Here is a 16,508-nt window from a genome sequence, read left to right as displayed (position 1 = left end):
AGTCTGGTTGCTTCCTGGGCATACATAAAAGGGTATTTGCAGGAGAGCATGTCTCCTAAGGACGTGAGAACACCCAGGCTCATTAGGGTTAGATGCCTGGGGTAGGGCGAATCCCTGAAAGCTTCTGCATTCAGGTCTCCCTTTGATCCCCTGAATCCAGACTCCCACAACCCAGCTACCATGCGCTAAATCACATAAGTCAAACATCAGGTCAGATCACCATGTTCAGGGTGTTGTCATCTAAGAAGTCTGGTTTAGGATCCCTCCTGTGCCAGCACTCGACAAGACCCACAACACCTTCGGTGGTTGGTGGGGGCTTGCTTCTTGGACCTTGGTCCCCACTCTCCTCAAGGGTTAATCTCACCTTGGGCAGTGGTTATTTTTCTTTTCTTATGTTTGAATTTAAGGGCTGTCCACCATAATCTCTTTCTTTCTTTATTGGTCATCTTGGTCTTCCCTGTTGTCCTGAGGCAGGAATTTTAAGTTACAAGCGGGCAGCCATATAGGCGTTTCCCCTCTGTTTGGGAAGAAACATTCATATCCTCAGCACTGTGTCAACAAGGGATCTGGGCCCCTCCATTGGGTAGTGAGAGGATCCTTCCACCTAACCTTTAGGCAGGGCCTCGTTGGTAGGGATCCCCAGTGTTTCTGGAATCTATTTTGTTCACCTGATTTTTGAAAATTTAAAATATTGATGGTTAATAAAGCCTTCTGCAGTTGTAGATGGGGGGAGACTTCTCCCCCTTTTTGATTTATAGGCATAGGGTAAGTGTGGCAGTAGGTTCACCACGTAAGAGCTGTCTGAATAGAGGTTGCAGGGTTCTGGGACCTCTTGTAGGGCAAATGCCCAATTATTAGATCATCCATATAAACATATAAGAGGGTATTATCTTTGTCAAAATAAGAAGAGAGGATACTATACAAATATTGTTGGCAAAAGGCCAGACTATTGGCCATCCCCTGTGGGAGAATAGTCCATTTGTATCTCTCATCAGGTTGAGAGGAGTTAACTGTAGGAATGGAAAAGGCGAACTTTTCACAATCCTCCGCATGAAAAGGAATTGAGAAGAAGCAGTCCTTTAGATCAATTACAGTGAGGTGAAACTGGGAGGGGATTGTTGGGACCCAAAGTAAGCCCCTAAAAGGGGGCCCTACTAGCTCCATATGGGAATTAATTGTTCATAGGTCCTGTAGCATTCTTCAGGTCCCATTAGGTTTACATATCACAAACACAGGACTGTTCCAAGGGCTCATCAAGGGCCTTATCCATCCTTCTCTAAGCAGATTTTCTGGTGATTTCCTTGAGCATCTTAAGTTCAGGTAATGGCCACTGCTCTACCCATACCAGCTTACCAGGTATTCACCTAATGGGGGGAACCCTGGGGACACTGGCCTCTACTTTTGGGGGTGAATCCAGGTGTCAGGGGTCTGCCTGATGGCACCTTGCTCAGTTTTATCATAAAAGGCTAGGTGGTCAGTGGTAATAACAACATCCATTTGCCTAACAAATCTTGTCCCAGAAGGTCCACAGATAACTCTAGAAAGATCAGAGGCCTAAATTTTCCTTTGTCTCTGTCCGGCCCCACCCAAGTTATGGAACTGGCCATTTCTTGGGATATAGACCTTCTCCCAACCCCCATGATAGATGGCCTGGTTATGAGATCCCAGCTGGTAGGAACCTTTTCCTTTCTGAGGTACCGTCCTGTCATCTCCTGTGTCTTTCAGGCATTGAAATCTTTGTCTCCCAATGATCATAGTCATACTGGGTCAGAACCCCTCTACCATTGGAATGCCCAGTTAACTGAAGGTGCATCTTTCCTTCCTTAGGTTAAGGGGGCTGGAAGGCACCCCCCCGCCCCATCCAGTTTAAAGGTTGATTTGTGATGGGTTTCCCATTTATACCAAATTTGGAGCAGCATTCTGATCCCCAATGGTACCCCTTGTGGCAGCTAGGGCAGAGAGACAGAGGGGGTCGCTTCCACACCTAGGTCTTATTGCCCTTTTGTAGGCAATCCCTCTTAGAATGCCCCAGTTGACCACATAAGAAATATTTCCTAGATGTTTCCCTCGAGTAATAGAAGAGGCTAGAGTTTGGATCTGGGTCTGAAGGGCCGCCACATGAGTCTGATTGGTATGTGACTGGGTCTCAACATTCTGCGATGCCACGACCCATTGACTCACGGACCCTTCCCTAATGCAAGCACAATCCATCCTAGTATCTTGGTTCATACCTTCCTAGACTAGGAGCATAGTAAATTGGTCTCTAAGCCCATCGGGGGGCAATTTCCTCTCAATAAAGTCTAGAAGCAGCTCTGTCAGTTTTTCCATCATGCCAGCAATAGGTGATTCAGTGGGTCCCTCCTCTAGTGATGCCCAAGCCTCCAGGCCTGCTTGTCTAACTTGGTCCCAACAGAACCACAATTCCGGCTTATTGGACCCCAGAGGAAAAGCCTTCCCCCGTTCCAGTTATCACCAAATAAGTGATGGGAATTGGGGGGTCGGCCGCTTATTGAACTCTGCCCTTTGTGACAGGCCTCCTTAAAGAAGGCTGTCCATTTAACTAATCGGGGTCCCCCCACAAGGTGGCCTTAGCTAGATACCAGTCCTTGGGGACAAAAAGGATGGTAGGCTACCTCCTGAAGGAGGGTTATAGCCCAAGGGGAATTGGGGCCATAATCGGCCACTGCCTTCCTCAATTCTTTCAGGTCATTAGATTCCCAAAAACACCAGACTAGGGGGCGATTAGGGTCGGGGGCAACATCGGCCAGGAAGGCTTGGGGTCTGTAAACCTTAGCCTTATAGACCTGGGCGTAAGTATCACCAGGAGGCCCCCCCCCCACCCCCAACGTTCCTGCAAGAGACTGGTATATTCATTTCCTCCTGGCAAGGATGGAGCCCCTTATTTGTCCCGTTCCCCTCTCCCATTTTATCCTCTCCAAGGTGGCTGGGGCATAAGGAGGCGGCTACTCCTTGTCACAGGCAATATCTACTTTCTTTTTTTTGTCTTTGCCTCTGCCTGCTGTGTTCCTTCCTCCTGGAATGGCTCGTCAGTAAACTGTGCCCATTTTTGATCTTTACTCGTCTATCTCCTTTTCTCCCGTTCTTTTGATTAATTGGTTACTTTTGGATTCTTCAGACCTCTCCCGATCTTCAACCTTTTCCTGCTTCTCCTCGCCAGTCTCCTCCCTGAAGTTGCGTTATCCATCGTGGGGTCCCACTCACCTTGAAGACTGCTTTGCCCTGGGACCAGTTGCCCCATGTTGGGTGCCAGTTGCTAGGCTTCCTGAGCCTTCTTATTCCCCAGGGAAAGGTGAGCATGCTATTCGCCTGGTCTGCAGCCCCATGAAGCAGGACAATCAGAAGCAACAGGGAGTCGATTCAAAGCAGGAGGAACTCAGTTTGTTACTGTGTCAGCTTATATATGTTAAGTGACATCCTGTGATGTGGGGGTACCTCTAACAAATGAGAGGCACCCAAATCCTCCTTATAATTGGAGGGGCGTCTACCTAGGTTTTGCTGTCTCATCATTACTCAAACTCGAGCCAGGCTTTTCTCTGTCCTACAGGCCTCCAAGTATAGGTCCTGAACTTGAACCAGGCTTTTTTCTGTCCTACAGGCCTTGAGGTACAGGCCCTGAGATAATTTTGGCCCAACAGGATGGGAACTTTCTGTATATGAGAAAAGTTACTTCAAAAATCAGATATACCTAAACAATACACAAAAACGGAAGAAAAGAACTAAAAGCAACATACCTTTCTTTTCCCAGTTCTGGATCACTCTCCATTTGAGCCTACAATATAATTCACATTTCATTAGAGGTTATTCTAGTGAATTTTCACTACTGAATCCACTAACTCAATATTTTCAGGTAAATATAGTTAACAAAAGTAAAAACAAAATGGGGGGGGCTACCTCTTAAAGAAAATGAGTTAGTTTTAGTTTCCTGTATCCACATAACTATTACGTTCCAGAAAAAAAAAAATTCTCATTAAAAAAACTACTGCTAGGTTACAAAGAATATTAAGTAATGAGATATTTATAAAAACAAGGAAGTTTGTGTATTTTAAAAGCCTAAAAACAACATGTTTTGCTTAGAATAAAACCAATAAACATGATATACACATCTTCCTTGTAGATTAGCTTTTAAAGACTTGTATTTATAAGGAAAACTTTTTATAAACCATCTCATTAAGTTGTGCATGGTATAGCAGGTCTATAATCCCAGCTGCTTGGAGGCTAGAGCAGGTGGATCCTGTGAATTCAGGAACTCAAGACTAGCCTGGGCAACTTCAGAGAAAACAATTCAAATATCCCCTACTTAAAACATGCAGAAGTGGGTATGAGCAGATGGCTAAATTCATACATGCTCATTGCGCAAGCACAGAGATTGAGTTCAGACTCGCAGCATCCATTTTTAAAAAATTGGGAGCAGAAGTATACTAATAATCTCAGTGCTGGGGACAGACAGTAGGATTTGGGGGTCTTGCTGGGCAGCCAGTCTAACTCAATCAGTGATCTCTAGCTCAGTGAGAAAACCTGTGTAAAAAAGAAGGTAGAGAAATGATTACATCTACCTCTGGCCTTTACACTGACACAGATACAGACACAGACACACATACACACTAGAAATGCTACAGCAATAATCCTTTTGAATATTATCTGAACACTGCCAAAAAGCAATGTTATGGAACATCAAAATAAAAGACTTAAAGGGTTATTTCAAAAATTAAAGCTAGCCGGGCGATGGTGGCGCACGCCTTTAATCCCAGCACTCGGGAGGCAGAGGCAGGTGGATCTCTGTGAGTTCGAGACCAGCCTGGTCTACAAGAGCTAGTTCCAGGACAGGCTCCAAAGCCACAGAGAAACCCTGTCTCGAAAAACAAAACAAAACAAAAACAATTAAAGCTAATATTTTTTTCTTTTTTTTTAAAAAAGGAACAAGGTTGCAGGGAAAGTAGTAGTCAATCTGGAATATGTGAAGAAGAGGAACTAAAAGTAAATGTGATCAAAACACATTTTAAGAATTTTCAAAGAATTAATTAAAAACATTAGATCAAAAATGATAGCTTTCAGATTAAAAAAAAAATCACTGAATGATTTGCAAACTAGGATCACTGATGCCTCTTAGAAATTCTTCCTTTTAAAATTTTGCATGTTTGTGTATGCATGTGAGTGGAGGTATAGGAACAATGTAAGAGAACAACCTACAATGGGACGTGTCCCAGGAAGTAAATTCAGGTGGTCAGGCTTGGGGGTAAAGTGCCTTTACCGAGCTAGGTTGCTGGTCCAGAAATTCTTCAATGACTGAATATATGCCTAAGGCCTTTGCTTGCCATTCTGTGTAGAATATCTTCATATATTCATATAGCTTGCTTTCCTATTTCCTTCAAGTCTTCCAAATGGCTAATCTGCTGGAGGTTTTAACTTACCATTTTAATGTACACAATTCCCCATTCATGTATGTCTTTTTGAAGAGTTGGGTGGGTTGAGGCACAGTTTTGTGTGGCTTAGGATAACCTTGAACTCAGGATACTCTTTAAGTGTTGGAATTGTTGCAAGCATCACTGTATCTGACTTTGTAATTCCTTTTATCTTGATTTATCTGTTTTCACAGCACTTTTACCATTTGATATTTTATTGCTTGATGTGTGTGTGTCTCTCTCTCTCTCTCTCTCTCTCTCTCACACACACACACACACACACGTCTTTCCACAGTTAGTTCAAGAATTTGGAAAAATTAGCAAAAAAGCATGAATACTAAATATAAGGTCCAATTGTTTACCCCTGCTACTGAAATACAATGGAACTATTAGAAAAACACAAATCTGAATTTGATTTCTTTTAAAGATATATTTATTGTTTTTCTACATACATTCTACTACACAACTATGTAAAGCAAGAATATGTAAAATTTGTTTTCTTATATAATACACTAAAATAAAAAAATGAAAAAACAAAAACGTTTCCATTCCATGAAGCAACAATGGATCACAAACAGCACCTTGTTTCCTAGAGATAATCACAGTAGACATACCAAGTAAGTCTTCCCACCCCTACTCTTTCTCTCTCCCTCGCCCCTTTCTGTGTATACCAGGCTGGCCTCAAAAACTAAAGAGATACACCTGCCTTTGTCTCTTAAGTGCTGGGATTAAAGGCATGTGGCTCCATTGCCTGGTTTATACCAAGTCTCTTTACACATTGGTATCTGAATAAAGTCACATATTTCAAAATTACCAATTTGTCTCATGTACCCTGTTTTTCATAATCTCAAAGCTGTAAGAAGTCAAACAATTTTTAAAATAATCAATATAAAGAAATATCTAAATTCAGAAGTCTGACTACTATCTGAGCCTATTCTTGAAACTGTATTTATAACGTATCTTCTGAGTTTTTATAAAATGTCCTTTATGCTTTCCGATTTTTCTTGATTTACTTATTTACTCATGTATATAACTTACATTTACTCATGAACACGAGTGCTTTGGCTGAGTGTATGTGTTTGCACCACACATGTGCCTAGTGCCCATGTAGGTCAAAAACGGCCACTAGATCCCTGGAACAAATGGTTGTGAGCCACCACATGGGTACTAGAACCAAAACTAGGTCCTCTGCAAGAACAGTCAATACTCTTAACTGCTAAACCATCTCTCTTGCTTCATCCTCTTGATCTTCTAAAATAACACACAAGTACATTACACAAACACACAAACAAAAAACCACTTACTTCTGAGTCCATCTTTGGAGATAAAGTACAGGTCAACACATAGTCTCCTATGCTTTGTGGATACTGTTTCAGAAAATTGTACATTGACAGAGCAGATTCAGGACTTTCTAACTGAAGAATCACCTTTAAAAATATTTTTTGAAAGCATGAATTTAAAATTTACACATAGAATTAGGATGTTATCTAGCAATTCTACTTTTTACTGTATACCCAGAACTGAAACCGGGGACCCAAACATCCATTTACTCACTTACATTCCAAGAAATATTAGGCACAATCGTTAAAAAGAGACATTCAGATATGTTACATGTATGAACCTAGAACATATGACAAGTGAAATAAGCCAATTTCAAAACAGAAAATAAAATTCAACTTCTATAGGGAATCTAGTGTTATTTATAGAAACAGACATAAGGTGGCAGTTGAATGGGCTGGGTAGGTGGGTGGGTATGATGCTTAGAAGCTATTGTTTAATGAACAAGTATCAGTTTGAGAAGCCAGGAAAAAAATTTACATATTTAGATAGTAGTGATTGTTACACAATGCATGATGGAGGAGGATCATGTGTCTATGTGTTACTTTCATTGGTTAATAAAGAAACTGCCTTGGCCCTTTGATAGGACAGAAAATTAGGTAGGCGGAGTAGACAGAACAGAATGCTGGGAGAAAGCAGATTCAGGCAGACGCAATGCCTCTCCTCTCTGAGACGGAAACAGGTTAAGATCTTTCCCAGTAAGCCACCACCTCGTGGGGCTACATAGATTACTAAATATGGGTTAAAGCAAGATGTGAGAATTAGCCAATAATAGGCTGAAACTAATGGGCCAAGGAGTGTTTAAATGAATACAGTTTCCGTGTAATTATTTTGGGTAAAGCTAGCTGTGCAGGAGCTGGGCAGCGGGAGGCGGCCCGCAGCTCCTTCTACAAATGCAGATATGCTTAATGGTACTGAACTGACACCTAAAGTTAAAATGGTAAATTTATAATTTAAGAATATGTTACAAAGGCTAGGCAAAAAAAAAAAAAGTTATTTAAAAACTCTTTTCTTCTTTAAAACAGTCAACTAATGTGAAAGGGCTGGAGAGATGGCTCATAACTTACTCATAACTCTAGCTCCAGGGGATCCAACACCCTTTTCTATCCTCCTCTGGTGTACACACACACACTCATGGCAGCACACAAAATCCACAAAAAATTAAAACATATACACACAAAAACCAACCAGCCTAAAAATCCAACCAATCAACCAAACAAACAAGCCAAGCAACTACAAGGGACTAATATGTAAAGTTTGAAAAGTTAAAATGCTTATGTATCACCCGTGCTCTATCTTCCCATCCTACGTAGAATCTTACCTAGAGTGCCAGGCAGGCTCTATTTATTAGTTGAAAAGATATCAAAGAAAATTAGGAGCTAGTTGTTAATTATATATACTTCTTATAAGGCAGCTACAGTCACCATTATACCATTACAAACTTGCAATAAATTATGAAATAAATTATTATTTTGTAACAACAAAGTAACTTTGATACAAAGTCCTCAGTCCTGCCTTTATACATAATATTCTATTGACAAAATCTAATTTTTTCAAGTAGGCACAGTAGTGTCACCTGCAACCCCAGTAACTCAGGAAACAGAAGTAATAGTGAATAAAATTAAGTATTAGCATGGGCTACACAATCTGGTCTCCATAAAAGAAGACTAATAGGCATATAACAGAAATACATACTAAATACAGAAGGCACACATCAACAATTTTACGTACAGAAGCCAAACCACAAAATAAAGTTGACAAACAGATCTAATTCTGTATTTTATAGTTAGAAGGAGGTATTAAAAATATATAGCATATCTTTCATTTTATAAGGTTAAATAGCTTTGCCATGGTCATAGACAATGCTCTTTGCACAATATTACGTTGTTCTCTCTGCGAATCTTGTTTCTTCTTAAAAGCTAAAGAGAGAGATCATCTTTTTTTTTTTGGTCACAGTCCATAAGTAATTGTCTTAAGTCTATTATACTTCTGCTTAGTGGTTGGTTGAATAATGTTTATTTTATAGATGTTTCAACACAAAAGCCAAATTAGAAGTTTCAGACTGTAAGGACACAGGGTTCATTACCTTGTTTTTGTTACTCATGAACACATAGCGATCCACTGTTCCAAACTGATGCCCAACACATAGCACACACTGAAGTCCGTCTTCAGGTACATTGTCAAAATGTACAAATCGATCGTAAATTTCATCAATATTTGCCTGTATTTTGTTGGTTATATTTTTTTGAGACAATGTGGGGGAGAAAAGAACAAGTATCAAATCATAAATCACTGATTAGCAGTAATTTAATATTACAGAGGCTAGGTGATGCTTTTTCCAAGAATAAGAAGGACTATATAGACGATAACAGGGGGTAGGGGTGGGGGATTGAACCCTGAGCCTCATGTGTGCTAAAGAAGCTCTTTATCATTGAACTGACCTTCCAGCCCAATAGTAAGGTCTTAATTTTACATCTGAGCAATGAATAAAACAGTAAAATAAAATGGGACCTGTATTTCTACTACGTTTATAAAAAATTCTCAAATGGAACACCACCTATATGGCTACTAACTATGCATTTCAGTGCATAAAAAAATTAGTAAATATCAAGGACTATGAGACCCTTCTCATTTTTACCAAGAAGAGCAACAACCTGATAAACTCAGTCAATTAAGTGTTAAAACTGCTAACACAGTTTTAATTCGTAAAAGAAAAATAAAACAATTTTTTTCAATTAAATCAACAAAAGTATTTAAATATGAAACGCACCTTTGGGTTACTTTCTTGAATCAAGGTTGTAAAGACAGCCTCCTAAAAAGCCAAACATTCAAAAGTAAAAGGTGAAAGATGTCTTATTTATATGCTAATATTTGGTCATGATTTGTTATGCAATGACTTATACAGATATGCATTATTCAGTATTTCATAAAATCAGGTAGGTAAAATTCTACTCCTTTAGAAATTTCCTCCCTTCTCCCTGAAGATGTTATTTAAGTCTCACCCTATCTATCTAACTTAATTCTTCATGTTCCCCTAGGTTCACTGTAGACAAAAAAACAAAACAAAACAACAACAAAAAAAACAGTGTAGTTATTTGTTACTATCATTAAAAAGACCAAAAGTGGCACAAGAAAAGAATAGCAAAGTTGGCAAAAGACACTTTAAAAGGTTTTGTATAAAGAAAAGTAACTTGGCCTTTATCTAATGGAACTATGGTTCTTAAACTTTTTCTTTAATACTACTGTCATGTATAATAATCCCCACTAATACTAGAAAGTTAGGGTGACTATCAGGAAAAGGCTTCTGTATTTTGCAAAAGGAAATTTGCATTTCCCCTGGCTTTTATGAGATAATACTGTATCCTTTTAGGTAATACAGACCCTAACATGTTTCTGCATCAGCTGAATTTGAACAGATTCAAATTTCAAGTTAGTCTCATGATTTTGTGGTTGAAGTACTAGATGGAAACAAAACTGAGGGTGTATGAGGAGCTAGCTACTCTATTACTTGGGCTATTTTAAGAGATTAAACAATGACAAAAAACAGAAAGGAAACTTGATTATTTAAAATAGACAATCTTTACTAAGTGACCAAGCGTGACAAATTAGGAGGAAAAATTAAAGACAACTGTCAGTATTCTGTTTTGACTGTTGGTTTTCAAATAGGATTCCCTCTCAAACCATGAGCTGAGTGGTCACTAAAAGAAAAGAATATTTTGTGGTCTAAAAACAGTATGTGACCCAAAAAAGGAAACGAGCTAACAATCAATCAATCAACCAATCAATCAATAAATTTGATCTTAAGGATTTAGTAAGAGCAAGGAAAAATGGTGGTTTAAACCTATTATTTACCTCATCTTTTATGTCCATATCCTCAGGAGCCATACTTATAGAGAGCTGATTTCCATCCATGGATACTGGGAAGCTAGTGTAAAATTTTACCATAGAATCTGCAGATTTTTTGTTTATTTCTATATATGCCTTTAAAAATAAAAATTATAAAATGAAAAATATTAATTCTTCCTGAAAAGACTTGACTCTTTAGAGTCAAATGACTTAGTAAGAAAACCGAAGTCATAGAAACAACAAAATCCATAGGCTAAGACTAACATAACAGGAAGAATTAGGTGGATAGGCAATATTAAGAGAACTAAAATGCATTCTAAACCAACAGTGAACATGTATTTTATTTATTTTTGACACAGGCTCTTATTCTGGACCCTACCTAGTTTTATTCCCACCTTAAGATGCCAGAATTACAATAAGACATTAAATTCAATGCAGAAAATGTCTTAATTTTTGCATCCACAAGAGTAATTAGCATTCGCAGACATTCTGTTTTGTTAATTTTTAAAAAGATTTAATAAGACATTTAAATAAATAATTTCTTAGACTTAAATTACTTGTCATTCTTACTGGTATAATGGTATTTCCAGTTACTCTGTATGGGACATCCATGAGCCCATTATCCAGTGAGTTCACACCATACTTTATGTCCATTAGTCAGTTAACAACAATTTGTTACCAACTGGTCAAATGCAGCACCTATGTTCAGGCAACCTTTATTTTATATTATGGCCACGAAGTAAAATAAATAGTGATATTAGCAATCATAAGTACAAAGAAAAAAAAGGCCTTTACAGATGCTTCCTGTAAGTGAAAAGGCAGAAGTAAGTGATCAGCATAACAGAGACTTGGGGGGAGGGGGGCGACACATGAGGCCTGTGTGAGTACTCAGTGGGTAAGGGCCAATCTATGGGACTAACACTGGTGGAAGTAGAAAAATTACTCCTCCAAGTAGCCATCTGACTTGCATGTTCATACTGTAGCATGTGCAATTCATGTATGTGTGTGTATGTATATGTGTGTATATACACACAAATAAATAAATATAAATTAAAAAAAGAAAAATAATCATATGCTGAGTTTGGTAAAAGAATTATGGCAAGAAATAATCACAAATCCTTGAGATTGTAAAGCTGAGGAAAGAAATTTGTGCCAACTTTGCATTAATACCTTAAACTACCAAAATTACAGTGTGTGTATGATAGGAACACTTCATTATCAAGGAAGAGACAATAAAACTGTATATGCATGAAATGTGAAGAATACAGAATACCTAAGGTTCAGTACCATCTAATTTCAAACATCAACTAGGCCCATGAAAAGGCAATTCTCATGGGTAAGGGGAGACCACTATTAGCAGAGTCTGGTATTTACCCATATAATTTTAGAAGTATTACATCTCCAAAGAATTTAATAATTTTACTCAATACTAAACAAATCTGGGCATATAATCTTGGTTTATTGACTTTGATTTTATACATATTAAAATCTGTGTTTATTACATGTTTTGGTATTACAATATGAACTCATCAATTTGAAATTTTTAAAAGCTCAAGTTTTCCAATTTTACTCTATTATCATACAAAACACTTTAAAGTTAAAGAATGCAGTTTCTATTTTTATCTTCCTTGAAACTACAAATAATCTACATTTAAAAATAAGTGTTATGGGGCTAGAGAGAAGGTTCAGTTCTTAAGAGTACAGGTTGCTCTTACAGAGGACCCAGGTTTGATTCCCAGCACCCATACAGTGGCTCACAGACTCCTGTAAACTCCTGTTCCAGAGGATCTGATGCATTCTTCTGACCTCCACAGGGACCAGTCACACATGTGGCAAACAGACATACATGCTGGCAAAACATTCATACACTAAAAATAAAGATATAGAATTACACACACACAAACACACACAAAGAAAAGCTGTATTACCATATGCTGTGCACTGTCTCTTTTAAAAGTGTGTATAATTCAGTCTCTAGTCTACTTGGAGAGCTATATAACCATTATACTTGATTTGAAACTGCACATAATTCAACTTGTACTCTCCTTTGTTCAGAAAGCACACTTGCTGATGATCCTGCTCCATGTATCCCACTATTCTTAAAAATTGAGTGACTGTCAACTTGGCCGTGTCATAAGACTTCCCACTCCCAAAGAGTACTTTTAGGTTACATTCCCCCCCCCCCAAAAAAAAACCTCCCCTCCTGTAAGGTTATTATAGCACCTCCCACAAGTTGTTTATTAACCAGAAATTCTGCTGAGCTGTTTTAAAAAACAATACTTTAAAACAGATTTTATTTATCTATGTGTATGTATGCACACTTACATGAGTTTTTATATGCATCATATGCTTGCAGGAATCTATGTGGCCTAGCAAAGGATATTTGATTTTTGGGGAACAGACAGGTAGAACAGAATGAATAGCTGAACCTAAGTCCCTGCTCTGTAAGAACAGTAAATAATCTTAACCACTGAGCCATCTCTCCAGACTTTTATTAGTAATTATTAATCTGTTATTTTGCCAATGATATTTAAGGGTCATAAACTACTTTCTAGACTCAAAAAATGTCAACAACCATACATGCATAAAATAAAAATAAATCTTTTAAAAATTTAAATTACTATTTGTGTGTATGTGTGTTTTGCCTGCATGTGTATGTGTGTGACATGTGCTTTCAGTGTCCTTGGAGATCAGAAGATGGTATCAGATTCCCTAGGACTGTAGTTAAAGATGGTTGTAAGCTGTCTTGTGGGTTTGATATCCAATCAAACCTGGGTCCTCTTAAAGAGCAACCAGTATTCTTAATTGCTAAGTTATCACTCCAGACTCCCGAATAAATAAATCTTATACACATACACTCTCTCTCTCTCTCTCTTAATTAGGACAATGCTGAAACAGAAGATATCTGTGCTTTTTCATTTTAAAAATCCTTTAGCTGGGCTAGGGATATAGCTTAGCAGTAAAGTGCCTAGCTCTAAGTTCAATTCCCAACACCTCTCCCACAGGAACGGATGAGAGAGATAGACACTGGTTGGTTGGCTAATTATAAAGCCAGGTTGGGATAGCGGGATCATGAATTTGAGTTTGTAGTTAGCTTGAGTGAAACCTGTTTCAAAAACACAAAACAAAAATAATAACATATAATAAAGATTTAAAAAATCTCTTAGCTTAACCAAGTTTAAAGATAGCCCCTTAAATCTTTGCTATTTTTTAAATTTCAATATTTTTACCAAAACGTGCTTATAAATAAGTTATCATAAATTCTTACCTTTTTATGAGACAATAAAATTAAAACATCCTTCAAACTACCAAATGGTTTTGCCAAGTTGTAAATTTCTTCTGTAGAATATCCTTTATTAGGCAAATTAGAAATAAAAACCACACTCATTTCCTCCATTTCCTTTAAAACAAATTAAGAAAGTGATTAGCATTTAATCTGTATTTACTACTTGAGAAAAACCAGATAAAACGGGAGACTCTAGAACCTCAAATTAAATACCCTGTGTGGTGGTTTGAATGAGAAAGGCCCCATAGGCCTATACAATGGAATGTTTGATCCTCAGTTAGTAGAACTGTTTGAGAATGATTGTTGGAGAAGGTGTGATCTTGTTGGAGGGGTTCACCCCAGATCCAGTATCACTTTCTCTGCCTATGGTCAGGGCTGTGCCTGCCTGCAAACTGCCACTTTCCCCATCATGATAATCACAGACTAATCCTTTGAAACTGTAAGCTTGGCCCCAATTAAACACTTTATTTTATAAGCTGACTTGGTCATAATGTCTCATTCACAGCAATGGAAGAGTAACTAAGTTACCCTTAGAATATACAAACTTACAATTTTAAATTAGTAGAATAATTACAGTCATACAACATCTATCATCTAGTCCAGATCTATCAGTCTTCTTTTGGTTGAGCATCTTAAAACTGACGTTCATATCTCTGACTACAACTCCTCCTTTCATATACCATTACTAAGACTGTGCCTTGCAATGGGATTGCGTATATCTAACATCCAAAGCAATGTGTCTTCTCATCTTCTTGAACAATAATTACTCTTATTTTTAATTTCACTACCTTAATCCTTATACCATAAGTAAGTACTTTTCTGCTTTATTTTGCCCCAATCAACTTATTCTGTAAACTTATTCTTTTATTGCTAGCTTTTTCTTTTGTGGATATTAGTAAAACTCAAAAAGCCTCTATGATAAACTTGGCATATTTTGATTTTAGTGACAAAAAGAAAAGAAAACTTGCTAAGAGTCACAGCTTTGAAAAATAAGTGACTAACACACAGGTTTCTAGGGTGCACTGGTGGATGACTCCTGCTAAAGAGTTTTGTTGGAATGCTGTATTACACTGACCCTATACCAGTGTTTAAAATACCGTTCTTAAAGGAAAACATACTATTTAGTGATTTCTTAATGAGTGGATTATTAGACAAAAATAAATTTAGGCATAGCATGTGAGCAATCTGAAATTCTAACCAATAATCTAGATGAATGACATCTTAGCATACTATTAAACATGTAAGTAAATTTTATGTCCTTTACATAAATCAGAAGGTCAACTTGTTTCTTCAAAAATGTAGCACAAACAAAAAAGCCTTGGTGATCAAAATATTCTCTTATCTTACTTTTCTCAAGGCTAGAAAAATTGCACAAATTTATTCAAAATTATGGATGTAGCTTGGTTGGTGGAATGTTTGCAAAGCATATTCAAAACCCTGGGTTTATCCCCAACAATGTGTAAACTGGGCTTGGTAAAATGCTCCAGTAGTTCCCACACTAAACAAGTTGAAGCAGGGAAATTAAAGTTCAAGGACATTCCTTGCAAGATTCAAGTTCAGTCTGGGATACAAAGAAAGTCTGTCTCAACAAAAATCTTCCAGTGAAATAAATTCCCAATGTGCTTAGGTTCTAGTTCTTTCTTCTAGTTCCAAAAAGGTATTATCTACCCCAAATCTATTTTGCCTTACCATGCTCTCAGAGGAGAGCAATCTCATAAATATACAGATTTATTCAAGTTTTTAAACCAACATCATATCTAAAGAGTTGAAAGTGGCTAAGAATTTTTACCATGCTACAAAGTGAATACAGTTGCTTAAGAGAATTTTATATAATTAAAATACAAAAACTGACCTTGTTCATTGGTTCGTTTTCTGAGGTCTCCAAAGTACCTTAATACAAAAAAATAATGAAAACACAATTTTTAAAAGTTTATATGATCTTCAAGATTCTACTTTATTCCATAATAAATAAGAAACAGTATAGAAGTGACACCAGCCTTCTGCTCCTTTCTTGAAAATAGATTCTTTTCTCATACAATATATCTGGTTACAGTTTCCGCTCCTTCTATGCCTTATAGTTCCTCCTCACCTCACCTCCCATCCAGATCTACTCCCTTGCTGTCTCTCATTAGAAAAGAACAGACTTCTAAGAGATAACAAGACATAACAAAATAAAATACAGCAAGATAAAACAAAAACATCACATTGAAGTTAAAACAAGGCAAATCAACAGAAGGAAAAGAGCCCAAGAAAAGGCCCAAGATCCACTAGATCACACATTCAGGAGGCCCATAAAAAACACTACACTGAAAGCCATAATGTACACACAGAGTAAATGGTCCAGACCCATGCAGACTCTGTGCTTGCTACTTCAGTCTCTGTGAGTCCATATGAGCTTTGCTCAGTTGATTTAGAGAGCCTTGTTGTCCAGCTTTTAAAAAATACATTTCGGTTATTCCTTACGAGAGTAAAACTTCAGGATGATACAGAAACAGAATGTAAATCTGAATTGTCATGTATTTAATTTTACCTGGAATTTGATCTTAGTATTAGTAAAATCAACACATATACAAACATATAATATAAGCACAAACACTTCTTTTCTTAAAAATACTTTC

General features: G+C 37.5%; 1 protein-coding gene across 9 annotated transcripts in view; it reads right to left on the bottom strand.

Moving 5' to 3' along the window:
* The window catches only part of Znf638 (zinc finger protein 638), a 138,390-nt gene that overhangs the window by 13,981 nt on the left and 107,901 nt on the right, over nucleotides 1-16,508 (bottom strand). For all 9 annotated transcript variants that reach the window (XM_057773817.1, XM_057773825.1, XM_057773845.1 and 6 more), the window contains 7 exons: nucleotides 15,743-15,780; nucleotides 13,873-14,004; nucleotides 10,611-10,739; nucleotides 9,529-9,570; nucleotides 8,845-8,979; nucleotides 6,725-6,847; nucleotides 3,753-3,790 (listed from right to left, as the gene is read on the bottom strand). In XM_057773817.1, coding sequence (XP_057629800.1) covers nucleotides 3,753-3,790; nucleotides 6,725-6,847; nucleotides 8,845-8,979; nucleotides 9,529-9,570; nucleotides 10,611-10,739; nucleotides 13,873-14,004; nucleotides 15,743-15,780 — 637 coding nt within the window. The remainder of the gene's footprint in view (nucleotides 1-3,752; nucleotides 3,791-6,724; nucleotides 6,848-8,844; nucleotides 8,980-9,528; nucleotides 9,571-10,610; nucleotides 10,740-13,872; nucleotides 14,005-15,742; nucleotides 15,781-16,508) is intronic.

Source organism: Chionomys nivalis, chromosome 1 (assembly GCF_950005125.1).
Source record: "Chionomys nivalis chromosome 1, mChiNiv1.1, whole genome shotgun sequence".
Lineage (NCBI taxonomy): Eukaryota > Metazoa > Chordata > Mammalia > Rodentia > Cricetidae > Chionomys > Chionomys nivalis.
This window is presented reverse-complemented; position numbering and strand designations above follow the sequence as displayed.